The 27560-nt window shown below is 43.0% G+C and overlaps 1 protein-coding gene across 6 annotated transcripts; it reads left to right on the forward strand.

Moving 5' to 3' along the window:
• Positions 1-8607: 8607 nt before the first annotated feature.
• Positions 8608-27426, forward strand: KLHL12 (kelch like family member 12). Of its 6 annotated transcripts, none has more exons than XM_082227489.1 (13): positions 8664-8986; positions 10536-10775; positions 11378-11434; positions 12083-12236; positions 13666-13883; positions 15605-15754; positions 17628-17742; positions 21181-21287; positions 22658-22853; positions 23024-23182; positions 24159-24257; positions 25041-25227; positions 25745-27426. In XM_082227489.1, exons 2-13 carry the CDS (start codon positions 10593-10595, stop codon positions 25869-25871), a joined length of 1752 nt encoding a protein of 583 aa, XP_082083615.1. In that variant the 5' UTR covers positions 8664-8986; positions 10536-10592; the 3' UTR covers positions 25872-27426. The 6 variants fall into 6 exon arrangements, with proteins under 6 accessions (XP_082083618.1, XP_082083615.1, XP_082083616.1 ...); XM_082227490.1 differs by having other exon boundaries at positions 8664-8757; XM_082227491.1 differs by lacking the exon at positions 11378-11434.
• Positions 27427-27560: the final 134 nt, after the last annotated feature.

The raw sequence follows: 27560 nt of genomic DNA on the forward strand, positions 1-27560 counted from the left end.
GCGGAGATCCTCACCCCACCCCAGTCCACTAGCGAGCACGACGACCGGCCTCGGGGAGCCAGACGCGGAGGCTGCTCCGCGGTGCTTCCCCTCGGGGCGTCTCCTTGGCGCCGCTGGTGGCGGGGGGCGAGATCGGGGAGGGAAAGGAGGACTAGTCTACTCGGCAGCGAAAGGCTGGAAATCGATGGCGAGAGGTTGGAAACCGGAGGGCTTTTCGAGCCCCACGTTTTGCTAGGGATGCGAGAGAAGAGAGTCGCGGAGGGCGGGAAGGATGCCCCCCCCCCACTGCAGAATTTAGACCTACGGCGATTTTTGCATGTCGTGCCTTTAGTTGGGCGTTTCGTGGCGAGGTGCAATAGCACCATCAAACACCATACAAAACTAACACAATTACGGGCGAGTCCCGTCAACATGCTGAACATTTCCATAGCTGCCAGCATCATCAGCGGGCAAGGGCTGTGTTGAACAAGGGAGCGTTTAAACGTGCGCCGAAATTGTATCCACGCATCATTTTCTAAGTGCTTGCAGACTGTTTAATTCTCTGTTCTAGGACCTTTCTTGGTATCAACGTCAAGCTAACCAGTTGGTAGTTGCTTGGTCGTCGTCCCTTCTTCTTCTTCTTTTGGAAGATAGGGACATTTGCCTGCCTTCAGCCCACAGGAACCCCAAAGAATTCTCAAGAATATAGATGGAGCCTCTAAAATTGCATGTGCAAGTTCCTTTAGTATCCCTAGGAGCAGTTCATCAGGCCCTGGAGATATGAATTCATTTACAGTAGCTAGGTGTTCTCTTATCACCTCTTGGGCTGCAGCTCCCCTTATGAATAATTTATTCTATCATCACCAGGTTGTTGGGCACTGTTTTCTTTTCGGGCAAAGCAAAGGCAGAGGCAAAGTAGGTTTTGAGCAGTCCCACTTTCTCCTCTGCCACTCAATAGCATCTCTCCATGCTTAAGAGTCACCTGTGTGGCACACATACACCTAGGTCCCCAGGTACATACTTAGGAGCATCAGACTTGAGAACAACCAAAACCATCCCCACTATGTTCCTTAGTATCATCTCACCATGGCCTGAAAGAAATGTATTCAGCTCAGTTATTAGAGGGCAAGGTCCTTTGTGGCAGAAGGAGCTTCTGAAGTCATCCAGGTGAACCAACCTTACCAAGCTTCCACCAAAACTATTCTCATTCACATACTAAGCCTGTGAGCAAAATCATCCAAAACAACAAATTCTACAGTTCCTTGATCATACTACAAAAGCCCAGATACTTATTCTGGGTAAAATGAGAATTTCAACTTTTATTTAAAAATATATAACTAGCCCTTAAAGCAGAAATGGCTAGTTCGTGGGCTGTATGTGGCCTGCCAAGATAATTTTGGTGCCCCATAGGACGCCCAACATTTATTGGTGGCAAATTCAGTGGTGCTGGTTGGGGGGGGGGGATTTCCCCATGTTTCCCCATGAACCCTTGGGTATAATATGGGTAATTTTCATCTGTGTAATTTTCTAAATACACCCCCAAAATGGCTCCCTTTTAGCTCTTTATAGTTCCATGTTGTAAAGAATGCTTTGCCTTAATTTTTGGCAGCACTATTAACAGTGATACTTACTGCGTTCAATAAATGAATGAGAAACAATCCAAGTATTTTCTTTGCACCAACTACATCTGTTGTTGCTGCTTTTTGGTACTGTTTCTATTATTTTGCATGTGCACACACAAGATAAGATAAAAATAAACACAGTACTACTCAGTAGCTGCCTGCAATGCTGTCAGCAGCCAAAGTGTGGACACCTTCAGCAATCTGTCCAGAGTTCTGCTGAATACATCAGAGTGGGGACAAGCAGTTGCAGCCAGCAGCACCACTTTAGCACTTAACAATAAGCACTAGTGAGCAAATTGTGTGTTGTGATTTGTAGTCTTTGTAATGGAGAACAAATGGTGTTGAGCAGGGAGGGGCAGTTGAACTGCTGTCAAATAAGCTTGAAGGCAAGGAAATGAATTTTGGAAGAGATTTATTAAATAACTTTTAGAGGGAAGAGGAAGTTAAATGTATTAAATTGATTGGGGAGGGGGAGAATAGAAGTCAAGAATTTAATTCTTGACCTGGAAAGTTAATGGAATGAATTTGGGTTAAGGATGGAGCATAAATTGGTGTCCTTTTGGAGGTTTAGACAGCATGAATTGGTGAGTTTTGGTTGTACTCCAATGATTTTAGCGGGGTGGGATTTTGCTAGCAAGGTACTGTTAGAGTAGGAGGGAATTAAAAAAACCATTGATGTTCAGGCAAATCACCAGAAACATCACCCACACATCCCCCAATCCAGAACAATCCAGAATTATATACAAAATTGTTTCAACCAAAGTAACACCATGTACATCTCTAACTGCTGTTAAAATAATCCACGTTGTAACCAGATTCAAAAAGCAAGTAAGAACAGTGCAAAAACATTGTTGAGATGGATATACTTTGAGCCAAGCATCTTCTCATGCACCCACCCCCAAGCTTGGTTTCTACATGTTGCGAAACGGAATGGCAATGTAAACCATAGGAAGGTTGAGAAGCTAGGAAGCTCCTTTGTTTCTTAATCTCATAGTAAGACCAGAAGCTTTCCTGGCCCATAAAATGTAGGAACACACACTGATGCAGAACTAGTGCAAAACTTGAAGGTGAGCCCATAAACAAGGGCTCACCTTCCCAGCTGTGGCACCCAGTATTTCACAGCAGACTCCTACAGGAGTCATCTTGCAACAGAGCAATCTTAACTGTAGGAATTCTGCGCCAATTACGCCAGCATAAATTGCACTGGCACAATTTAGCCCCTATTCCATTCTGGAGGCATTTGATTTACACCACCCTTTCTGCTGGCTACGTCCTGCCGTGCCACGTGATGGAGCTGAAAGCGGTTTGGGCCCAGGGGTGCCAACTTGAACAAATATTGGGGAGGAGTTGTGATAATACATTGGGCTAAAGCAGGCATAGGCAACTTTTGGCCCTCCAGATGTTTTGGCCTACAACTCCCATGATCCCTAGCTAACAGGACCAGCGGCCAGGGATGATGGGAATTGTAGTTCAAAACATCTGGAGGGCCCAAGGTTGCTTATGCCTGGGCTAAATATTTTGGACATACGGTAATATTCAATTAGAATCATGGAAAAGTTTATGGAAGGAAGGTATTAATTTTACTGCATGCAGCGCACTTAAAGAAAATGTTATGAAAATGATGTATAGATGGTATTTAACACCAGCTCAACTTGCCAAAATGTATAGGACAAGAACTAATGAGTGCTGGAAATGTAAAGAAAAGGAAGGTATCTTTTACCACATGTGGTGGACTTGTAAAGAGGTAAATGCTTTCTGGGAAATGATATATAATGAGTTAAAGAAAATGTTTAAAAATACATTTGTTTAAAAACCAGAAGCCTTTTTATTGGGTTTAGTGGGTGAAGAGATATCAAGGGAAGATAAAATACTGTTTATGAATTCAACAACTGAAGCAAGATTTCTTCTTAGCCCAAAAATGGAGACAACAAGAAGTAGCAACGAAAGAAGAGTGGCAGATGAAGATGATGGACTTTGCAGAACTGGCAAAGCTGACAGGAAAAATCCGAAACCAGCAAGATCAAGTATTCCAAAAGGACTGGAGTAAATTCATACGATATTTGAAAGATTATTGTAAGCTATTAACATCACTAGCAGGCTTGTTTGAAGACTTGTAATTGAAGGGGACAGGTTAGGTTACCCAAAAACCTGTGTAGTCACCCCACCCCCCAAGCAGGCCTCAAGACTTTTAAATTACTTTCTTTGAGGAGGGTTCAGTAGCTAAAAAAATGTTAGCTAGCATTAGCTTTGCTGTAACAAAAAAGGCTGAGAAAACTGCTTTTTTGCTTCCCAGGCTTTCAGTGGCATTGTCTTACCAATTGCAACTTTCTTCCGGGAAGGGTGCCAGGAGAGCGAGAAAGAGACAATTCTATGGAAGATTGTTTCTGCCAACATTCATGTGTAAACTCATGAGGCAGGGCTCCTAAGGAGGGGGAGAAGGGTACCCCGGATGGCTCTTTCTCTGAATTAACCCCTACGGTGTCTGTGTGGCTCCTTCTTCCCTTCCCGGGCGCAATGCTCTTCTTACCTTTCTATATTCATTTAAATTTTGACTTATTTTGTAATGTGTGTAATTAGAATTGGAAAAGGTACAAAATGCAATGATATGAAGGTTAATTTTGAAAGTCATGAGGCGGGAGGGAAGGAAGCTGACAGGCCCTAAAGAGCCAGGGACGTAAAGTGGAGCATAATGATGTGAACGTATATTATTACATGGAAAATAAACAAAAATTGTGTGTGAGAGCGATATTGGGGGAGGGGGAGAGGACAGGTAAGCCCCGCCCCACATAATCGATCACATGATGCGGCACATGCACACTATTTGAATGGCAATGCCCATCAATTTGGGGTGGAGGGAGTCCCAAGGTTTTATTTGGAGGGACCTCGGCCCCTAGGAGTAGGTAGATTGGCACGGGTGCGAATCTCTCCTTGCTCCATCCTGCCACGGGGTTGTCGTGATAGCAGCGCGGGATTGGGGGGCGGGAAGGCCATGACATCCAGCCAGCTGTCGAGGAGTTAAGCGTAGGGACGGAGAAAGGTATTGCCGAGGCTCCTCCTGATTCTCGCACCCACGAGCTGCTCTCCCTCTTCCCGGCTCACCAGCCCCCCTTCCCCCAAGGCTGCACCGCCATCCACGTGGTCCCTTGCGCCCCACGCGCCTTTCGGCTCCGTCCCCCGCCTCGACGTTCCCTGGTTTGGCTCCGCCCTCTCCAGAATACCGTCCACGAGGGAAGGAGCCGGTCCAATGCGCAGAAGTGCTCGCCTCTCCTCGAGGCCTGCTGGGGCGCGAGAGGGGGCGAGGTCATGTGGAGGACGCGGACCCCCTTCAAATCGCCTCGCATATCTCACGTCGGTTATAGTAGCTTTTTATTTCATGCATGCACCCCAAAGCACTTCTCTGGGAAACGCAGTGAAGTGCCACACGGGACAATAGGAAACCATCATAAAAGTTTTTGTTTTTATTTTTAGGTGAAATTCTTGGCCACCCAAGGATAGATCATGCCTGAGGTGTCATGAGCCAGAATTGGGGAGCTTGAACGGAACTAGTGCTCCGTCCTGGAAACTGAACAGCAGGGCACGCAGAGCAAGCCAACAGTCAGACAAGAAGAAGGGGACTTAGCACACATGCAAAATGTGCTCTCCCCCCCCCTTCTTCAATGAATAAGCACAGTTAGCTAGTGTAATCTGACATTACAGACTTGTGCATATGTGCATTCCCAACTAGGCTTGAACCTAGTACCTATGGTTTTTTATTTTCAGAAAGTAAGCATTGCCATGATTGTATGCCACAAAATTATGTTCTCTTTCAGTTTACTTGTTTATTCAGTTTCATAGGCAGTTGTTGTTGTTTAGTCGTTTAGTCGTGTCTGACTCTTCGTGACATCATGGACCAGAGCACGCCAGGCACTCCTGTCTTCCACTGCCTCCCGCAGTTTGGTCAAACTCATGCTGATAGCTTCAAGAACACTGTCCAACCATGTCGTCCTCTGTCGTCCCCTTCTCCTTGTGCCCTCCATCTTTCCCATCATCAGGATCTTTTCCAGGGAGCCTTCTCTTCTCATGAGGTGGCCAAAGTATTGGAGCCTCAGCTTCAGGATCTGTCCTTCCAGTGAGCACTCAGGGCTGATTTCCTTAAGAATTGAGAGGTTTGATCTTCTTGCAGTCCATGGGACTCTCAAGAGTCTCCTCCAGCACCATAATTCAAAAGCATCAATTCTTCAGTGATCAGCCTTCTTTATGGTCCAGCTTTCACTTCCATACATCACTACTGGGAAAACCATAGCTTTGACTATACGGAACTTTGTTGGCAAGTATCAACTGTCATAGGCAGTAAAGGTAAAGGTAAAGGTACCCCTGCCCGAACGGGCCAGTCATAGGCAGTATCAACTGTCAATTTGTGAGCAGCGACTGCTGCAGTAACTAACAGCCTCTTATGCCCAGATTTTCTGGCTCTTCATCGAAAGCTGCTAGCGTTTCCTAGGCAAGCAAAATGTGTGAGACACCCCCAATCCTAGATTGTTTGTGAACAAGTTAAAAAGCAGATGTCCCACTACTGATCCTGTCTTAGAAGAGGTAAAGCTCTGAATAGCACCAAAGCTTTTTCCCCCGGGTACAATCTAGAATTATCTATAGTGTACTTATATTACTAATCTTCTTGTTGTTTAGTCGTTTCCGACTCTTCGTGACGTCATGGACCAGAGCACGCCAGGCACTCCTGTCTTCCACTGCCTCCCGCAGTTTGGTCAAACTCATGTTGGTAGCCAGCCACTTCATCATCTCTGAATCTACTTGTACTTGTCCTCCAGTCTTCCTCACTAGAATGTTGGGTGCCTTTCAACCTGAGGGGCTCATCTTCTAGCGTCACAACTTTTATATGCCTGTTGTCTTTGTCCATGGAGTTTTCATGGCAGGAATACTTGCCAGTTCCCACTCCAGGTGGATCACGTTTAGTCAAAACTCTCCACTATGACCTGTCCATCTTGGGTGGCCCTGCACAGCATAGCTCATAGCTTCTCTGAGTTATTCAAGCCCCTTCACCACAACAAGGCAGTGATCCATTAAGGAGTTACGAATCTTACTGAATGGCTGGAATAGCACAAATGTTATTAAACTTTCTTTCTTTCTTTCTTTCTTTCTTTCTTTCTTGTCTACAATGTCTCTCCCTCTCCCAGTCAACCAAGAAAGTGTTTTGCTAAATTTGTACAGCTAAATGTGAAACAATTAGGAAAGTCTGCCATCTTCTGGAAGAAAAAAGGATTCCCAAGTTGGTAATTTCCAGAATAGTAGCATGTTGCCGCAAAAACAACAATATTGTGGCACTATCAGTGTGGGTCCATGGGGGTGGGAGAGGGTGTGTGGGTGTTTGTTTGTTTAATTAATTAATTTCTATCCCGCTTTTTCTTACAGAGGAGCCCACACCAAAGTAGTAAAACAATACAATTAGGACTGTGTGACTTGTTATCATTTCTATTATATAAAAAGTCTGGAATGAGTTACTGATGTCTCTGGCCTGCTTTTTGTCTCTTTTTCAAATTTCATACCTGTTTTCTGTGATTATTTTGTTCTGTGCTTGCTTTTGAATTTTAATATATAACAGAGTGGCTAAAGACAAACAAAAATCATTTGGCCTCCCAATTAGGAAGATGTGACAGAACAGAACATGCTGATTAGCTCCTTCCTTCCATCGAATTAGCATCTCATTTGCATGCATAAGGTCACAGGTCCAGGTAGGACTGTCTGAAGCCCCTGTCAGCTGTTGTCAGTCAGTGTAGTGCAGAACTAAATGGACCAGTGGTCTGACTCAGTATAAGAAACTCCCCATGTTACCCTCCATGTGTTTGACGGGTAACTTCTGCATTGGGGAGGCTATTATACTGCTGTATGATTTAGAACCCCAATAACCCAATGAATACAGCAGGCTCCCTGTTACATAAGTTGCCCCTCCAATGTATAGAGAGCAAAATAAGTACAATGGGGGTGGTAATAAGCACATCTCCACTCAGGAACTCTGTCTCTAGTTTCAGATGTCATGTATCTGATCCTGCAAGGAAAAATCAGTCATGAACACCCATCCAGCAATATGTGGTGTAGGATCAAAGTACATGTCTAGAAAAATGAGTCACGTGAAGCCCTGATCCAGATCAGAACCATGCTGCACAGCCAAGGAGTGAGCCTACACTTCCCTCCACTTACTGTTCTCCCACTAAAAGGTCCCCCAGTTGTTGCTAACACCCAAAGGTGCTTTGCCAAAAAGAAAAGAAAACCAACACACCAAAAAAGCAGTCACTGGGGAAAGGCATGGGGCAGCAGGAAAACAACATTTGGAGGAAAGGGTGAAATCTCTATTATCCGAATCCTAAGTGGAATCCACACGGTTTGTTTTTTTAAAAGTGGTCTGAGAATATTGTTTTTAAACGCACACTTAGTATGCAGGTTAGGCCCTTAGCGGTTCACCAACAATGGCAACTGCACTCCCCATTACCTTCTCTCCTGCATGGTGAGAGTGTATCATACTGGGCTAGATTAATAGTTTCCCCTGCAACACCTGAAAGATTCATTTATTTAAAACAACAACAATAACAGTAATAATAATACAGTAGTCGTGGCTTTTACCATGCCTCTGCATGCAATCTGACCAGCCCGGAAACTGAGGCTGCTTTTTTTTGCAAAATCTCCCCCAAAATTAAGTTTTTTACCTATTTTTAGGAAAATCGCAAAATAATAATAATAAACACTTCTTATTTGGGCTGCCATACGCCCATGGATTTACCGGACATGTTAGTCGCTTTTCCAAAACTCCGCTCGACGATTACCGGTTATGTCCGGGAAATTCAGGCCGTATGGCAGTCCAACGACGGCAAGAAATGAACAGCCTTTTTTCTTTCTTTTTCTTTTGCAGCGTTCGGGCGGAGTTATCCAGCGGGCGGGAGCTGACATCGCGCGGTTCGTTGTGAATCCCTGTTGCCTAGCAACCGAGGTCGAGCAGAATCCATCCGCCGCCGCGCTTCTTCCTATTTAAAAGATGGTTCCCGAAGCCTGCGGCTTGGCGTCCACCATAGTGACGTCATCGTGGCGCGCCAGATGCGAAGGAGGAAGGAGACGTGTGGGCCTGAGGAGCCGAGCCGGGAATCTCTCCCCTCACGGGGAGGGTGCGGCGGTGAGTTTGGACGGGGGAGGAGGCCCCGAGGGCAGAAATGCTGCGCGGCCCGCCCCCTTCCATGTGCTGCTGAGCGGAGCTCCTGAGCCCCCGCTCCCTCCGAGAGCTTCCACGGGCCCAGGGGAAGAGGTCCATGAAGCCCTGGGGAAGAAGGGAGAAGGAGAGCTTCCCTTTTCGCTGAGCCACAGCTCCCTTCCCAGCCGCTGCTGCTGAATAGCCAAATATATAGGTACCAGTATTTCAAAATAGAGGTCTTGCCCTGCTGTGGGTTTTGGCGACTGCAGCGGGAATAGTACCAAATTGGGTAGCTAAATCTCCTCCTAAGCACTGATGGTTGTGGTAGGTCAGGAGTGGGAGCCCTTTGCAGTCGGAGGGCCATATTTATTGCCTTCTGGGCAACCTTCTGGGAGCCGCATGCCTGTGGTGGGTGGGGCCAAAGGGGGCAAAGTAGCAAATTTTAATTTTGCCTTTGTACTCTTAGGCTAGTTTATACACACACTCACACGGCTCTCTAACCTCCACCCGGAAAAGCGTGAGGCATGATCAGAGGTCAGGGATGAGTTCCAACTAGGATAAATACTTGGGTGTGAAGCAAGGGAATTGGCAGGTGGGGCATGGGGAGGCACCTGAAAGTCCAACAGAGAGAGCCCTGGGGAATTGCATTTGGCCTCTGGGCTGAGATTCCCCAATTATGTTCTAGGTAATGGGACCCATTGCTTGAGCTGAGGTCTATGTATCTCATTTAGGAATGCCCAAGAATTGCAATGTTATGAGGGAAGTTCTGTAGGTTCGTTGGAGAATTCAACTCCAGGAGAATATTATTCCCACACTGGAATGCCACTGGTATGGTCAACGAATCTCTTCAGTTAACAACTGTTTGTGGTAGGGAACAGAATTAGCTCTGAAATGGATGTTTTCTGCTCACATTATTTGCAAATGCGTTTGTCTTTGAACCATTACTTCAGTTGCTGCAACTAAACACCAAGTAAAACTTGTGCGTACAGTAAGTTACCTGTCATTACATTGATAAGCTAGGGGTGGCTAGGAGGTATAGCCTTAACAACCTGTGAAACAAGAAAGATTAGGCTACTATTCTGAGTTGTGCACCCTTGTTTTGGAGTGAGTTCCATCAATTCAGTGGTACTTGCTTCTAAGTAATTATTACAGCAGATAATGATTTTGAGTATCTGCTATAGTAAGTTCTTGAAGGTTTATTAACATACATTTATATACTTTATAAAACAAAGGCAGAGGCTTTGATTGTAGAAGTCTTGTTCTATTGATCTACATTAGGAAATATTCATATATTTGTCTCTTTTTAAACTTCCAAATAAAATTGAAGTAATTGACATGGGGGAAAGTTAAATAGGTGGCAATATATGGTTTAACTTTGCCCACACTGTTGTGCTTTCCTGGACAGGTGGTGCTCCACCATTGTCCTTGCACTTAATCTTGTCTTTGTCTTTATTAGTCTGTAGTTCTGAGATGCTTTGATGTTCTACAATTTGCCTAGCACACATCTCATTGCAAATAAATGTGTACTGTTCTGAGATTTTATTGCATTAAAACATAGAATTTCTATGTTTTATGATATGCCTATGCTTCTGTTAGGTAGGGATGGTGGGCATCTGAATGTAGTTGAGTAGCGCAATTAGAAGTGAGTCAAGGTAGATGACAGGCCCATGGGATACAAGAGAGAACCGGCAGAAACCAAGATCCTCATTCTCCACCTCTTTCAAGCTTGATTCCATTAGTGAAGCAGACTCTTCTCTTAACAGGTTACTCAAACTCTGAACCTACCTTCTCAACGCTATTGTTGACTGGAGTAATTCACTATGGCTCCTAAAGATATAATGACTAATTCTCATGCCAAGTCCATTCTCAATGCAATGAACTCTCTACGAAAAAGTAACACACTTTGTGATGTGACCCTTCGTGTGGAGCAGAAAGACTTTCCAGCCCATCGTATTGTGTTAGCTGCTTGCAGTGACTACTTCTGTGCTATGTTCACCAGTGAGGTAGGCAAGATGCAGAGTACACACATTTTTGTTTTTATTCATGCAAATAAGAAAGTAGCTTGTAATACAACTTAAAAGTGCAAAAATGCCATTAAGGTTGCTATTCCGTATGCATTTATAGCTTGCTCTTCACCAAGCAGCCCTAATGCACATTATGCACAAAGCCATGTACTGCTTTTCACTTACTCAGCAATTAAATCCATCTTAAAGTGCAATCAAGGTCAACAACAGCACTGCAGTAGGGAACATCAGGTTTTATCCTGTACCTCTAAAGATCTAGACACCTGCCATCAAAAAGCATACGAAGACACGGCCATTTGCCCCTTGGATGGGGGGCATTCCACAGCCTGGGGGCCACCATAGAATTGGCCCTCTCCTGCACTGCCACAAGAATCATATGGTGGCAGTCTTGTTAGCAGATCTCAACATCCCAGTACAGTATAAGAAAAGTTAAATTGTAGGCTTCCTAATGTTTCAACTTTATATACAATTTAGCTTTCTTGGATAACTAGGCTTAAAAAAATGTTATCTCTGTTGCAAATCACACTTTTAAATTGTTACGAAGCTGGCTGGCAAATGTATTTTGTCTTCTGGTCTATCAGGAAGGAAGCTTTACAAATGTTGGTGGTTCTTTTTTAATTTGGCTGCAAGTGACCCATGTAAGTACATAATGGGTAAACAAGCCATGCAGAATTTTTGTAGGATAGAAAGGCATTACTATGTTCTCCTCTCAACCCTGAACTCAGTGTAATAAGGACATTGCTGTAATTTATGTGTAGAGGTGCATGTTAATTACTTTTGGTGAATTAATTTGCCTGCCCCTTGACAGCATGTTATTAAAGCCTTTGTTTCTCTGATATTTAAAATAACACTTTTCAAAGTCGAAACAAAATATATAAATAAAAATTCCAGGAGCACCTTGGAGACCAGCTAAGTTTGTTATTGATACAAGCTTTCGTGTGCATGCACACTTCTTCAGATACATGCACATGAAAGCTCGTACCAGTAACAAACTTAGTTGGTCTCCAAGGTGCTACTGGAAGGAATTTTTATTTATTTATTTTGTTTCGACTACAGCAGACCAACACGGCTACCTACCTGTAACTAGAACTTTTCAAAGTATTATCCTTGCACCAAAAGGTCTGTAGGGTATTTGTTATATGTTCCATTTCCTAAAATATTCATGTAAGATTATTAATGCTTTGTATCTCTTCCCCATTGCCCCCACTGTAGTTTTCCAGGTTATGTTTTGGAACCCTGTAAAACCCAGGGAATAAAATAGTACTTCCCTTGTTTATAATTCGCAGCTTTCAGAGAAGGATAAACCCTATGTGGATATTCAGGGGCTAACAGCATCAACTATGGAAATATTGCTGGACTTCGTATACACGGAGACCGTTCATGTAACAGTGGAGAATGTTCAGGAGTTGCTTCCAGCAGCCTGTTTGCTTCAGCTGAAAGGTAATGACAAAAACATACAGTGTAGATCAGGAGCTTTTGAGAATCCTTGATCTGTATTGCCCATTTTTTAAGAGATTTATAAAGTGGTGAACACAATTAGAAAACAAATATATTTAGACTAATAAACAAATATAAAACCAGCAGCTTCTAATACAACATGAGCCTAATCTTGTCTAAAAGCCCACATGAACAAAAGCATTGTAGCTTGAGTGAACCTATTCAAATGAGTGTGTCAACCACTTGGGTAATATGATTGAAAATGCCACATTGCAGATACCAGTGGGTGATACTTTAGTGGGCTGGGGTCTGAAGAAATATCTTGAACCATGCTCTCAGCGGGCAGAAGGTGCTCCAAGGATTCACCAGAAGTGTAGCTTGATTAATAAGGAAAGCCAAGAACAATATAAAAGTCAAGGAGGGTTCCTTTTTAAAAGTAGAAATTTTGCCATAATGAATAAAAGGATCACAAACATCTCTGCTTGTTCTTATTCAAGCACAGTAAAACATTCTTCATCAGGTGATGTTGGTGGGGATGTGGTATTTCTGTGGTTTCATGCCTCATGCATTGATTTTGTAATTGGACAGCAAGTAGGAACTGTTCTCTAGTGCCACACTTTTTATAAAGAAACTGAAATTTATAAACTGCCTATCATAATGCATACAGAGGCAATGTACAGAAAATTATACTACCAGCACTACATATAAAATCATATTAAAACCCACATTACACCATAGTAAAAGGTATATACTTTTGCAAATTTTCATACTGGGGCTCTTTAGTGAGAGAGTCTCCCCATTTTAAGATTGTTAAACTTGAAATTATATGCATACTAGGAACTGCATCCCTGCTAGCACTTCTTGCCAGCCCCACTGCTCCTTACCAACCCCCTCCTTTTAAGCCTGGCCAAACCCCCCTCCCTTTTATGTCACAATTTGCATGGCTGCCCATTGGCCACACAGACTTTAGCTTACAATTTTATTATATACTAAGATACTGAACATTCAGTTATCTGAGTTCTGGGAGAAATGCAATCCTGAGAACAAATGAAAATATAAAATTGTAAAACTGTAAAAGCTGTTGATTAGTACAGTAGTTTGGGAGCGTTTTCTGGGTAGTAAAATATTTATGTCTTTGTGAAAGGGTAGATATTTTAGTAATATGGATAAAATACAATAGTTAATTAAGAATGTATTTTACTGATGTCACACCATTTTTAGAATTTATTACCACCAAAAAGAATCTCAATATTACTTACCAAGGAAAATGGCAGGCTGGTTAAGATAAAAAGAGGTGGCTTTTTATTTACCAGATTTAGTGTTTGTTAGGAAAATGGATGGATTTGTTAAGCGCAGTGTCCCCCCCCCCCTTAAACACTTTTCAGAACAGTGACTTAGCCCTCTGAAGTGCAAATCATGTCATTTCTCACAGGAGTGAAGCAGGCTTGCTGTGAGTTCCTGGAAAGCCAGCTGGATCCTTCCAACTGTTTGGGGATTCGAGATTTTGCTGAAACACACAATTGTGTGGACTTAATGCAGGCAGCCGAAGTTTTTAGCCAGAAGCACTTCCCAGATGTAGTTCAACATGAAGAATTTATTCTCCTAAATCAAGAAGAAGTGGAAAAGCTAATAAAATGTGATGAGATTCAGGTAAAATATTCCTTCTTGTTGTCCAAAGCAATGCTATTAAGTTCTAGTATTTGATACAGGAACCAAACACAACCTAGGAATTAACCAGTAAAATACTGTGGAGCTGACCGATGGAATTCATACTTTGGAGGTTAGCAATTTACAATTCATGAGCACTTGTAAGATCTCACTAGAATTCTGAGAATCCTAGTTTTCATTTCAATATAAAAGCAAGTTGGTAGCCTTTACAGTTACCAAGATCTGTTTAAAGAAGCAATGGCAAAAGAGAGAATGTGAACAAAAAGGGGTTAGAATGGATGCAAGGCTAAAATTCAGAATTTATGGCAGAAGGGGGGCAGGGTGTAGGAGGATGTACAAGATGGAAGTCTGGAATAATCAATATAGATTTACAAGGAAAGTCCCTGGAAGACCTAGAGAAGAGCTCTGCACTCAAGAGGAGCCCTTACTTGCTTCTCCAGGAATGCTCCCTGTGACACAATGTGGAGGTGTCTTCACAAGTACAGGAGGTTTCCTGTTGCAAACAGTAGCCCTTGAACTCTCAGAGGAACATGGGAGTGACCAGAGCTCATGCCCTTGTGCCCCTTTTCCCACCATGTATGTGTGTTAAACCAAGATTCTGAATGTCCAAACAAGGCTTTTGAGGCACAAGGTGTGGGGTTTTTTAACAGTTGGTCCATGCTCTTAAAGAGTTACAAATCAATACTTAATTTTGTGCTACAAAATCATTGGCAGTAAATGAATGAAGCCATTGAAGAATGTTAAAGTGTGAAGTGCAGTCTTGCTAGTTACTCTGAAAGATTTTGTAAGGCAGGTACTCTGAAAGCATTTTGTAAGGCACCACCCAGATCTTAAGCACATTTGTGCTTGTAAATATGATCACCCTTTTATCAGTGGGAAAGAGCCCTCTAACCCTATCTTGTTAAATATATGTTTGCCTAGGTTAACATTATGGGAGATATTTGCTTTATGAACAAAACCCAATTGCTCTTAAAAGAGCAAACCCAAAGTTGAGTTGGGTGTGTGTGTTATTGTTTTTTACTTTGATATGGATTTTTGTGTTTTTATGTTGTAAACCGCCACGAGATCCTCAGACGGAGGATTAGTATAGAAATTTAATAAAGAATAAAAATAAAAGGGACTGCACTTTCTTCAGAGAAAATGCTTTTTGAAAGAAAAAATCTTGCATGGTCATGGTGAGGAATATGTGCTGGTCTTGGGTTAGAGTACTGTTTAGGGAGGGTTGCAGGGATGTTTGTTGCTGTTAACTGATTATTATTTTTACCCTTATTTTTAATTTTTGCTGTGATTTGTGTGGAAATTGTTCAATTTGGTTGTGTACTTTTTGATGTGTTTATTGTTTTTGATGCTATGGTTATATTTGTAACTATGTAATTTGTTTCATGCTGTAAGCCACCTTGAGCATGGTTTTAGCTATGGAAAGGCGGCATACAAATAAAAGGAAGCATATCACATCGACATTGCACATTATATGCTTCTCACAGTTACACAACAAGGTTACGCATTTCCCCCTCTAGAGAGCTGCCTGTGCTTGCTTTGCAAGGTGGATCTTGCTTTCCAACCACCATAATTTTCTGTGCAAATGCAGCTTCCCCACACCAGAAGTACAATCTATGCTACACCCCCCTTAAAGTAATCCCTCCTCCCGTGTTGTAGCCAACTATTTTTCAAAAGACTGATTAATTCCATGCCTTTTCTTATAGGTGGATTCTGAAGAGCCTGTCTTTGAGGCTGTTATTAATTGGGTAAAGCATTCAAAGAAGGAACGGGAAGCATCCCTGCCAGACCTTCTGCAGTATGTGCGCATGCCACTACTCACTCCACGCTACATTACCGATGTCATAGACACTGAGGTAGGGCCAGTTGCCCTATTATGCAGCTCATGGAATGGGTCCTGCAGAACAACTGCTGTATTTAGGAAAACCTCACTCATAATAGTAACTTTGTAATGTGTTCTAGCTCAGTGTTTCCCAACCGGTGTTCCGCGGCACACTAGTGTGCCGTGAGACGTTGCTTGGTGTGCCGTGGGAGGGAGGCGGGCGAGTCGGGCGGCAAGAGGCGGGGTGGCGGCGGCGGCGAGGAGAGGCCGCCCAGCGCGGGGCTCTCGCCGTCTGCCTGCCTGGCTGCCTGCGTGGCGCTGACGTCACGGGGCTGTAACGTGCCCCACATAGGCACACGCGGGGCGGCGAGCGAGCTCCCTCCCACATCCCATCGCCGCTCGCTTCGGCCGGCCTACTGGGCTGTCGCAGGCGGAAGGCCTGCGCAGGCGCGAGGTTTCCGCGCCTTCGGGATTCCCTTCACGCCTTCCTCCTCCCGGGTCCTTGAGAGCGCGGGAAGCGGCAGCGCGAGACCGGCGTTGAGCCTGGTGGGTATTGCGCTTGCCAAGGCAGTCATTTGGGAAATGAAAACTTGCAAAGCAAGCAACCAGTTCAATCTGAAGTACGTGTATGCTTAATACCCTGTATCTGAAACCTGTTCTGCCCCCTCCCCCACACTTGGTGCCATTTTCATCTACACATGCAGCAGAGTAAGTTGACCCAGAATAGTACCAATTCAGAGGGCAGATGGGAGAATGACAGTGCTGAATGCTTTCCCATGTAGAACAGTCCCTGCAAATAAAAACCTAGCATATTTGGAAGAGGGATGCTAGCCTAACCATTACCTTCTATGCTGTTACTTTTTTTATTATTTTTTTACATAAGTAAAAAGTGACCTTTCCCCATCTGGCATGGTGGTGTGCCTCGAGATTTCTTTCATGGAACAAGTGTGCCTTTGCCCAAAAAAGGTTGGGAAACTGTTCTAGCTGATCCTTTGCATATATACATGTTAGAATATGGGAGCAAAGATTAGTACCCCTGCAATTCTCCCTTAAGAGGAACCCTAACCACAAACCCATCTACTTTTGTGAATTTTTAATTTCCGCATCCATGTAAAGAAAACCAACCCATAATTTTCAGTTATTTAGCCACAAGCCTTAGCTATTCAGATGGCTTAATATAACAAAATAACATCAGTTCTAATAAATGTAATACACCTAATTTGCAGTCTACTACACAAGTCAAGGTTCCTTGGACAAATATTTGCAGCTGCCATAGAAAAGTTAGGCTGCTTTTAGAGTAGCCTTCTTTTTAGTATTAGCAAGTAGGTAAACAAGATTTTTGCAATTTTGGCCAATGGGTTCTTCCCTCTAATAACTGAGGAAGGAATTTCTGTGCTGTATCCTTGAAAATTAGGACAATAGAAGGAAGCTCACAGAAGGCTACCTGCCACCCTACCCCAGGCAGTCCTTTGCATTGCCTCAAAAAGGGGACCTTCCTGAGTGGTGTGGGATAAGGCATAGGGCTTTGCTAAAGGAAGAAAGAATTGGCCAAAATCAAATTCACAAATCAGTATCCTTAGTATATAATTTTACATTCAAACCAATTAAGTTATTGCAAAGGTCTTCTGGAACCAGTGTTTTAAGTTTTAATCCTGGAAACTATTTGAATAAAGATTTCTGTTGCATGCTCCACCAACATGGTTTTTCCATGTTTTATATTACAGTACTTGAATTAATGTAACTGGACAAATTTTAGATTAATTTCATTAAATATTAGGGGTTTTTTTGCAGTGGGTCATAATGTGCAAGTATTTCCATTCTTCTACTAGCTATAGGGAATTTTGAAGAATTGTAAAAGTGTATAAAGAATTGGATAAAGTGAAAATAATGCCTGTATGTTTCTGCAGCCTTTTATTCGATGTAGTTTGCAATGCAGAGACCTTGTAGATGAAGCAAAGAAGTTTCATCTAAGACCTGAACTTCGGAGTCAGATGCAAGGTCCCAGAACCAGAGCACGTTTGGGTAAGCATCAGAGAAGTGCATATCAAAATGGCTGGGAAAGGGTATGGTTTAATGTCTTCTGCCATTTGGCAGGCTCAGAATGAAGCAATGCTTCATGGTTATAAGGGGTCTGTTCTTTAGTGTACCTGAACTTTGGAACTTCCTGCCTGTTGACATTACACAGGTACTGTCACTGTAATCCTTTAGATGCCTGTTGAAAACTTTTGTTTCAGTGGGCCTATCCAGACATATAATTTTGATATGTAATCTGTTCTTAATTTGTTTTGCTTTTAGATGTTTTAATCATTCTTCAAATGTTTTAAATATGTGTTATTTTATGTTTAATAATGTTTGGACGCGGGTGGCGCTGTGGGTAAAACCTCAGTCCCTAGGACTTGCCGATCGCATGGTCGGCGGTTCGAATCCCCGCGGCGGGGTGAGCTCCCGTCTTTCGGTCCCAGCTCCTGCCCACCTACCAGTTCGAAAGCACCCCTTAGTGCAAGTAGATAAATAGGTACCGCTTTATAGCGGGAAGGTAAACGGCGTTTCCGTGTGCTGCTCTGGTGCCGGTTCGCCAGAGCAGCTTCGTCACGCTGGCCACGTGACCCGGAAGTGTCTGCGGACAGTGCTGGCTCCCGGCCTCTTAAGTGAGATGAGCGCACAACCCTAGAGTCGGACACGACTGGCCCGTACGGGCAGGGATACCTTTACCTAATGTTTTTATTATGGAAATGTTTGCCGCCCAGCACTTTTGGGAGGAAGGGCATGATATAAAAAGTAAATAAAGCTGTGCCTTCAGACCATCCCCGGAGATATAGGGAAGGATGTGGGGAGATGCTGCTCGTTTGCACAGACCTAATAAACATGTGGGTACAAGGACCCAGACAGCAGCTGTATGATACAAAAGAAGCACCTTCACAGCTTTGTCTAAATAACTGCTTTGTAGGAATAACCAGTGCTTTAAAAAAAATGTTTAGGGGTACTCTCATTTTGACTTAAGAAAATCACCATTTTATAGTTAAAATTGGGAAAGATAAACACAGTAAATGGACACAAGTACAAAGATTCACAAAATGTTTAGGAGGTATGTTTATCCTTGCGTATCCCCCCCAAAAAAACACTGGGAATAGCAGCTGTTGCCCCCAAACACACTTTTGGGGAAGTAAAATTGCTGAAAGCTACCTGTAGTTAGCCAACACATTCATTTACATACCTCAGGTCCTGCACAAACATAAGCAATGCTCAGAAAACAAATAATTGTTAGCTAGGTCTTTTAATTGCTTGGATTAGTGTGTCTGTGTGTGTGGTATAGATGGATGTTAACTGCCTTGCAAATACTTCTGCAAACTGTCTAGCCTCAGAAAATTTTGCTAGCCTATCTGTCCATACTTGCCCACATAGCATATGTGACTTAAAAGAGAATGAAATTGGTTAATACTAGCTTGCATGCATGCCTGGAAGCTATTGTTAATCACGAAAGACAGCCATATAAATTGCATCTTACAAACCTGGTATAAATGATAAATATAATTCTTAACGTGTGTTCCAAGCAGGAGAGAATCTCTGTATATAATAAGCAAGCATATTAAAATACTTCTGCTGCAGTATGGTATTTAATATTACTCTCAACTGAAGCATTGTGTAAAGAAGGCTTGTTAGAAGAAAATGGAAGTAAGTTATTCAATAATATTACGGCTCAGTGGTAATTTTCAGATACTCAAACCTTTGCCTGACAGGCATACAGATACTATTCTTAGATTCTGTATAAAGCTGAAAATTCAACCTAAATTTGTTAATGACAAACTGATGATGCTGGGAGAAATTCAAAGCATATTTTTTTAAGACAACATGTTCATGATGTTCTGGAAAGTGAGCTAAAAGACTTCTCATGTGGTATGACAAACATCCTTGAAGCTTCACTATTATCTTCTGGATTGGAGCAATTAATTGGAAATTAATAGAACGGACTTGCCAAGGGCAAATATGGTTGGGAAACAAAGCCCAAGTGCACAGCTGCAAAATGGGCTGTAAGGTTGTCAAGAGAGAGAAATGAAGATTATATGGCACAAGCTAAGCATGAGTCATCTGTGTGGTGGTGGTGTTGAAAAGAACAGAGCAAGGGTTATTGGCTTGGATTCACAGACATAGGATATTAATACAGTTCAGTTTGGCGTTAAACCAAAACTAGATTCTTATTGTCACACTTATCTAGCCTTTAGTAGATTGATGGGCAAAATAGCAATCTCAAGGCTGTTGTTAAAACAGGATTAACTATTCCTCACAATCATGTAAGAAAAAGCAAAATGCAGTGAAATACACCAATTCATAGATAGGTTTGCTTACATGCTATTGAAATTTTTTAAAAATTAAATGCTTAAGCTTCATGATTTGCAAATTGTGTCCTGTGTTTAGGCATAATTCAGGGGTGGCAAGTGGAGTGGGGGACTACTACAAAGTGCAATGAAATCAGTTGCTTAATAAAATAGGTGTCTCTTGCTGGAGAGTTTAAAAACATTAGGCAATCTGTCAAGAGTAGCTTAAGAGTATGTAGCCTTGTATTTAACAACTTACCTAGCAGCCATAGGAATTCTATGTAGATGTGTTAAAGGCCTGACTGAGAGATGGATTACTCCATCCTCCTCAAAATAAAAAAAATTCCTTCCAGTAGCACCTTAAAGACCAACTAAGTTAGTTCTTGGTATGAGCTTTCGTGTGCACGCACACTTCTTCAGATACCTTCTTGCATATTCAGTGGGATACGTGGATTGTAGAGGGTTCTTAATTCTAAGACCCTTGGGTATAATGTCCAGGTTCTTGCATTTAGTAAGAAAGAAGATATCAGTCTGTACCTGTGCAAGTTTCTTGGCGAGGTTGATGGACTTCCATTTCATGTGGCTCAATGTGGTGCCTTCCATGGTTCCAGTTACAGATAGATAGCCGTGTTGGTCTGCCATAGTCAAAATAAAAAAATTCCTTCCAGTAGCACCTTAAAGACCAACTAAGTTAGTTCTTGGTATGAGCTTTCGTGTGCACGCACACTTCTTCAGATACATCCATCCTCCTCAGCCAGCCCACTTGGTTTCCAGTCTAGCAACAGAGGAAGGAAAGTCTCTTCCTCCACAACCATCACAGAAATGCAGTGGCAGAATGAAACACCTATCCTTTCACCAGTCTGCAGTTTTTTAGTAGCCTGCATTTCCATGCCAACCACAGGTGATGGACTTCTGTTCTCCACAGCTGGCATGAAAATGCAGGCCACTAGCTCTTTAGCCAAGTTATCAAAAAATAAAATAAAGGCTAGTAATACTTGTGCTTTTATTTTCAAGGCTGAACTAGTGTGCCACTCAGTTCTACTATTCTTGACCCACTACTTAGAGTTAGAGGATCGGTACACCAATAATGGAAGTAAAAAGTATATACTCTAGGATATTCACCTTAAAGTGGTCCATTTTTATTCAGGTGCCAATGAGGTTCTCTTAGTAATTGGGGGCTTTGGAAGTCAGCAGTCACCTATTGATGTGGTGGAGAAATATGATCCGAAGACACAGGAGTGGAGTTTCCTACCAGTATGTAATTGTTTGCTTTATCACATTTTTTTGCAACAGTAAAATACCAGATATATACTTTAATAACACATGTTTGACCAATCTGATTAAGCTTATTAAGGGGCTAACTGCACTTACTAGCTGATGCATGTAACAGTGCCTCAACACCTTTTTTAAAAAAAGAGATGAGGGAATTTAAAACAGGGAAGCAGCAGCTGGGAGTTCTTTACCATCTCCCTGCCCTCTGTTTTTCCTGTGATTGCTTTTCCTCCGTGGGGTTTGCAATTGGAAATGCTTCTTTTGAACCTTGTGGTTGGAAGAGTTGTTGCAGGGAGGGCTTCACAAAGATGTTTCTAATGCAGGCATCTTCTCCACGTAGGAAAATGGATAAACCCTGTAGTATCACTGTTGTGAAATTGTGGGCTGGATTCGGCCTGCCAAACCAATGCAGGTAGCTCACCACACATTGGCAAAATCTGACCATCCCTTGCAGCCCTGGGCTGAGAGGTGTTTAACTCTCTGCAATGTGTGTATCTCACATGTGTGTCTCAGGGGCATGGAGTTGGCTAACATCTGGCTAAAAAAAGGGTTAGCCAGCTCTGCCGTACAGCATCATCTGTGGGCAATAATACATGTGTTTCTGAATGGTGACTTCACACCAAGTATGTGGGTGGCAACATAGTCTTGCACACATGCTAGGATAATAATTACCAAGAATGAACTGTGAGTCAGAAGTCCCCAGTTTAAATCTCATCTCTTCCTAGAATTTACTGGGTAATCTTGGGCAAGCCACACTCTTCCATTCCCACCAACACCCCCCTAATAATTTCCACCCTCAACTCCTTTGGGAGGAAGAATGGCATAGGCTTTTAATAAAATACTGCCCTTTTTTGCCTTAATAGGGCTATTATAAGGATTGTCCAGAAGACATGTGAAACTATTTGAACCCATGAAAGCATTGTACATATATAAATGTTAGAAAGGCCTCTTGTGTAAAGTAGTCTGAGATGAAGAATTGGGGAGGTTCTGGATGATGCCTCACAGAGCCATCTGAAATTTAAATTAATGTTTTCGAAATCCCCTGGTGAGCTGTTTGCTTTCTGTATGTCAAAACCTTTTGACACTGCATTCCATTGAGGCTCTTCTCGTCTCATGCAGAGAACCTCAAAAGTGTGCCGCATACTGAAGACGTGAGCATGTGAAATTGAATATATTGAACATATTGTTGTAGATAAACAGGATATATAGAAATGATAAGCCCTGACACATTAGTGCAGCATTGTCTGTATTGATCGCACTATCTCTGTATGGAATCAATAGGAAATTGCAGGTGCCCATCATACCTAAAGATACCCAAAAAAAATTGCTTCCATTTTTTTCTTTATGCATAGAGTATCAGCCGTAAAAGACGCTATGTTGCCACAGTTTCCTTGCATGATCGGATATATGTAATAGGTGGTTATGATGGTCGTTCTCGCCTCAGTTCTGTGGAATGCTTAGATTATACATCTGATGAAGACAGTATCTGGTACTCTGTGGCTCCCATGAACGTTCGGCGGGGCCTAGCAGGGGCTACAACCCTAGGAGGTATGTATTGGTAAACGTATTCTAATTCCCCTACTGATAATCATTGCTGGAAACAATCTTAAGTACATTCATTTTGCGGGGAAATTAATTCATTTAGTCAACCAACATAAATGCATATTTGTAAAATACTGATTTCAAATACTGTGATTTGTTTAACTGTTGTGTTACAGACATGATCTATGTTTCTGGAGGTTTTGATGGAAGTCGGCGCCACACCAGTATGGAAAGATATGATCCCAACATTGATCAGTGGAGTATGTTGGGAGATATGCAGACAGCTCGAGAAGGAGCAGGACTGGTGGTTGCTAATAATGTTATCTATTGTCTTGGTAAGTAACTTCAGTGTATTTACAAATTTTTATATGGTAGTGCCTCAGCTGCAGTCTGGTGAAAAGACTATGCAAGAAGCTGTAATTAGGAAGTGATCTTGCAAATTTCACAGCATTTGTAAGTTCTGTTTTGCCCTGGAATGCCCATCAAGTATGAAAGGTTTCTTCCGTGGAAAGCCTTTGAATTCAGAATTCCAATATCTGAAAGCAGTAGGCTCCATATATAAACATAGAAACAGAGCAAAGGCAATGAATTTTGCAGGACAGAGCTCAGAAATTGTTGCATTGCATCGGTCCTGTATCTTTTGGTTTTTAAGAGGTGACTTAATATTTAAGAAACCATCCCAAAGAAATCCTTAGTAGGTGCTTAAGAGTTGTTCAGCACAGTAGATGCAGCAGCCCTCAGCTCCACAGGCTTCTCAGCCTACCAACCCTGAAGCTTCTGCCTTCAGGATCCAGATGCCCAAGCCAGCCACTGCCACTACTGGCCACCTTACTTCGCCAGCCAGCTTGGGGATCTGTTGCTTCTACTGCTGCCAGCTGGCCAGTTAGGAGTCAGTCTGACAGGAGGAGTGTGGGAACAAGGAAAGTTGGTAGAAGCAGTGGACAGCTGGCCTGATAGTCCACTGCTGCAGTCGCCATTGCCAATCTCTAGGCTGGCTTGCTGCTGCCTTCCTCTTCCTGCAGTCCTCCTCCTGCCAGTCTGACTCTTCATCCTAAAATGTTTGGCAACAGCACAAGAATGTCTAAGTCTTTCATGATCCTCCCTGCACTCCTCCTTTGCACCTCTGACATCAGGAGAGGCAAAGGAGAAGTGGTGGCAACGGGGAGATTGTAAAAGGCTTTTGGTGAGCTCTAAAGGGGATGTGGGTGTTTTTGGTGTGGAGGTTGGCTTGGTGAGTCAAGTGAAGTGAGCAGGGGCAATAGCCCCTCATAAAGGTAATACAAGTAATTTAATGGGTTCCTCTGCTTTCAGGTGGTTATGATGGTCTGAACATCTTAAATTCTGTGGAGCGATATGATCCCCACACTGGGCACTGGACAAATGTCACTCCAATGGCCACAAAGCGCTCAGGTGAGAGTCCTAATCAGGGTGGGGAGCTGTTGGCAGTATACCAGCTGTCTTTAACAGTATTGGTGGTTTAATAGGGACCATCTGATTAGAGTGAGAATTTTGTTCTTGCTTCTCCCTGCAACTGTACTCCTACAGTGTAGAGCTCCTGAAGCTTCCAAATAATGAATCTGGAATTTACTAAGGGCACCAGTAACCAGCCCTCTCTTCCCAGCAGCTCTCCAACTACCACAGGGTTGTATCAAACAGTGCATGGAGTTCTGCTCATGCAATGTGACTTCCACTTCTCCTCTCCCTTCATGCTCCCAACATCTGCTCCAGACAGTCCCCCAGCTTCCTGGTGCAGATTTTTTTTGGGGTAGTGGTGGTTAGGATTAGGGTTAGAGAAGATGTCCTATTACACTGCACAAGCCTGTTTTGTGAGGACCGTTAGATACAATTCATAATATCTGCATAGCCTTCACAATATAAAACATCTGTTTTCTCTCACTCCTTTATACAATTAAGACAGTTTGCATACTGTCTTTAAATGTATATAAATGTATACTTTTCTAGGATTATTTAAGCAACTTTGACATCCTGTGCAAACATTACAGTTCCGGGAAGATTACTTTCCCCCTGTCACCTTTGCAGTGGTAGACTGTGACTATTAAAAGAGGCAGGCATTATGATAACTTCACTCACCAAGGGGCTTGTTCATTTTCAGAAGGCAAGAGGCACACTCTTCCATCCAGATATGCCTAATTGTGGGATTTGGTGCCACATTCCATGGTTTTTCTTTTCCAGGAGCTGGAGTAGCCTTGCTGAATGATCATATCTATGTGGTTGGAGGGTTTGATGGAACAGCACATCTCTCCTCTGTAGAGGCGTATAACATTCGCACAGACTCATGGACCACAGTGACCAGCATGACAACCCCCCGCTGTTATGTGGGAGCAACAGTCCTGAGGGGGCGACTTTATGCCATAGCAGGGTAAGGAGGCCAAGCTTCACTCAGAAATACCTTTAAGCCCTAGCATAGCTGGGGAAGTCTGACTATACTTTTCATAAGTGTATTAGATGCCCAGTAACAAGGCAAAAGGCCCATCTGATACAGCATTTGTTTTTGCGCACTGAGGCCCATGGTCAAGATCAAAAATGCAGGAGGGATGAACGCTGTTGCGCTAAGGTCTTGCTTGCAGCCTCCCTATAGGTATCTGTGAGAACAGGATGCCGAAATAGATGAGCTACTGGCATACCAGGCGGGAGTCTTCCTTCTGTGAAATTGTAATCTGTAGATTGGTCCATAGGGTGGGTTTGTTGTAACATGGTCGAAGATGGACATGGCAAGTGTTTCCTTGCACTGACTTCTCACAAAATACAAGAGTTCTGTCATCGTATGACTTAATAGGGATGGGTTTGCCACCGCTCCAAACTATTATCGAGTCATCTCCTTTTTAAGAGTTCCAGGATTCAACATGTTCTCATCAGTAATCTTCTCTCACATGTAGGTACGATGGGAACTCTCTTCTGAGCAGTATTGAGTGCTATGACCCTATCATTGACAGCTGGGAAGTGGTGACATCACTGGGAACCCAACGGTGTGATGCTGGCGTTTGTGTGCTGCGCGAGAAGTGACCTTAGGGGGAAGGCCTTGCGAGAGCACCTCTGTGGAACTAAAAGACTATGGGAGAAAGTACTGGCTCACTTGCAGCTATTGCTCTTGTAGCTGTGGATGCAGTGACCATTGCTATCTGGCCTGCACTGCAGACCTTCAGGCTCATCTTCAAAGCTACTGATTCCATTTAAAAAACAATCCACACACAAGGCACTTTGAACTGAAAACAGAGAAATCACATGCTCGTGTAAAGATAACCCTGTGAAAGTGAGTTGCCTAAAGCAGTAAAGATGTCTATGCTTTCTGGCCTGCTTGCATCTCTAGAACATTGGCACATACAAGGAAGTTTGAGCATGGCACCAACGATTTGTGCCTGAATGTTTCCATGTACCAAATATGCTGCAGTGCAGACATACTGTTAGTGAGCATTGTGTGGGCACACTGTGTTTTGTTTTTGGACGCTTTTTACGTTCTGCACAGACTTGCCCATGGTGCTGGGGAGGAGAGCCAGAGGCTGATGCATGCAACTGATAAAGACTCTGTGTGCTGGTATAAGCAATCTGGCCTTCCACCATAACGGAAAAGGGGGCAGCGGAGACTATAGCCTGCTGGAATATTCAGTCTTATCTGCTGGGAAGAAAGGCAAGCAGACAGGAAGAAAATACTGAATTTCGTGTTTTTACCTGAAGAGAGGGTGTGTGTTCTAGTACTTGTGAACAAAAACCTGTTTACATCTGCTATCTAAGCCAAGTTTTTTTTAGTGTTAGTGGAGCAGTGAAGTAGGAAATCTTGACATATTGGCGGGAAAGAGTATAATGTGCTCTGGAAAGGGTGCATCTGCCCAGGCCACTTAGGCTGCCTTGCGAATGTCCCTTCAATCTCCACAAATCACTGAACATCTCTTCTCAACCCCACACTGGTCTTAAGCCTGATACCCTGTGCAGGCCTTCTGCATGAGCATTGTCAGCACAGGTTGTCTTACACTCAGCTTTTATTGTGCTTCTGCTTTAGCACCAAAGTAGGAGCATGATACATTATATTTTGTTAAGAGCACACTAATGTTTACAGTGCATTGTAGGTTTACCTGGTGTCACTTCTCTCCAGACCCAATTACAACAAGGCATTTCACGTGAACTGGAATATTTGCTCAAGGCATCTCTTTCGTGGCATATTTATGATTCTCCTTGCCTATTTTAATACCCCTCTGGTGTGTTATGCAGCTTGTACTAGATATGTGAATTCACACCACATTGCTGAAATGGACACCTGAGCCTGTGGATAATGCGCCTCCAAACCCTCATGGATGTGCCCTAAACTTTCAGCATGATCCTGGAGCGCTCTCTCTCTCCCATGACCCACTGAGCCTCTTCCTGTCACACAGCTCTATTGGGAGCCAAGGGGTGAATGTATTTATTTGCTGGATGTTATTGACTCCTTGCTTTGGGGATAATGGTAGCATGGGAGAATGATGCACTTTCGAATAACACTGAGTTTATAAGTCCTGTCCTATCACATCAGTGTTTGTGATTCATTTCTTACGTATTTTTTAATAAAAGTATCTCTGGTACATGTGAACATTTGGTTTCTCCAAGTAGGTTGCCTTTATTTTTGCAGTAGCATTTATTATTTAAACCATTTTTAAAAATATAAAGTATTTGTTGGTGAAGTGCTCCTTTTATGTCGGCTTCTTCTGAAGAGGTGCCAAATGG

Source organism: Podarcis vaucheri, assembly GCF_965113315.1.
Source record: "Podarcis vaucheri genome assembly, chromosome: 6".
Taxonomy (NCBI): domain Eukaryota; kingdom Metazoa; phylum Chordata; class Lepidosauria; order Squamata; family Lacertidae; genus Podarcis; species Podarcis vaucheri.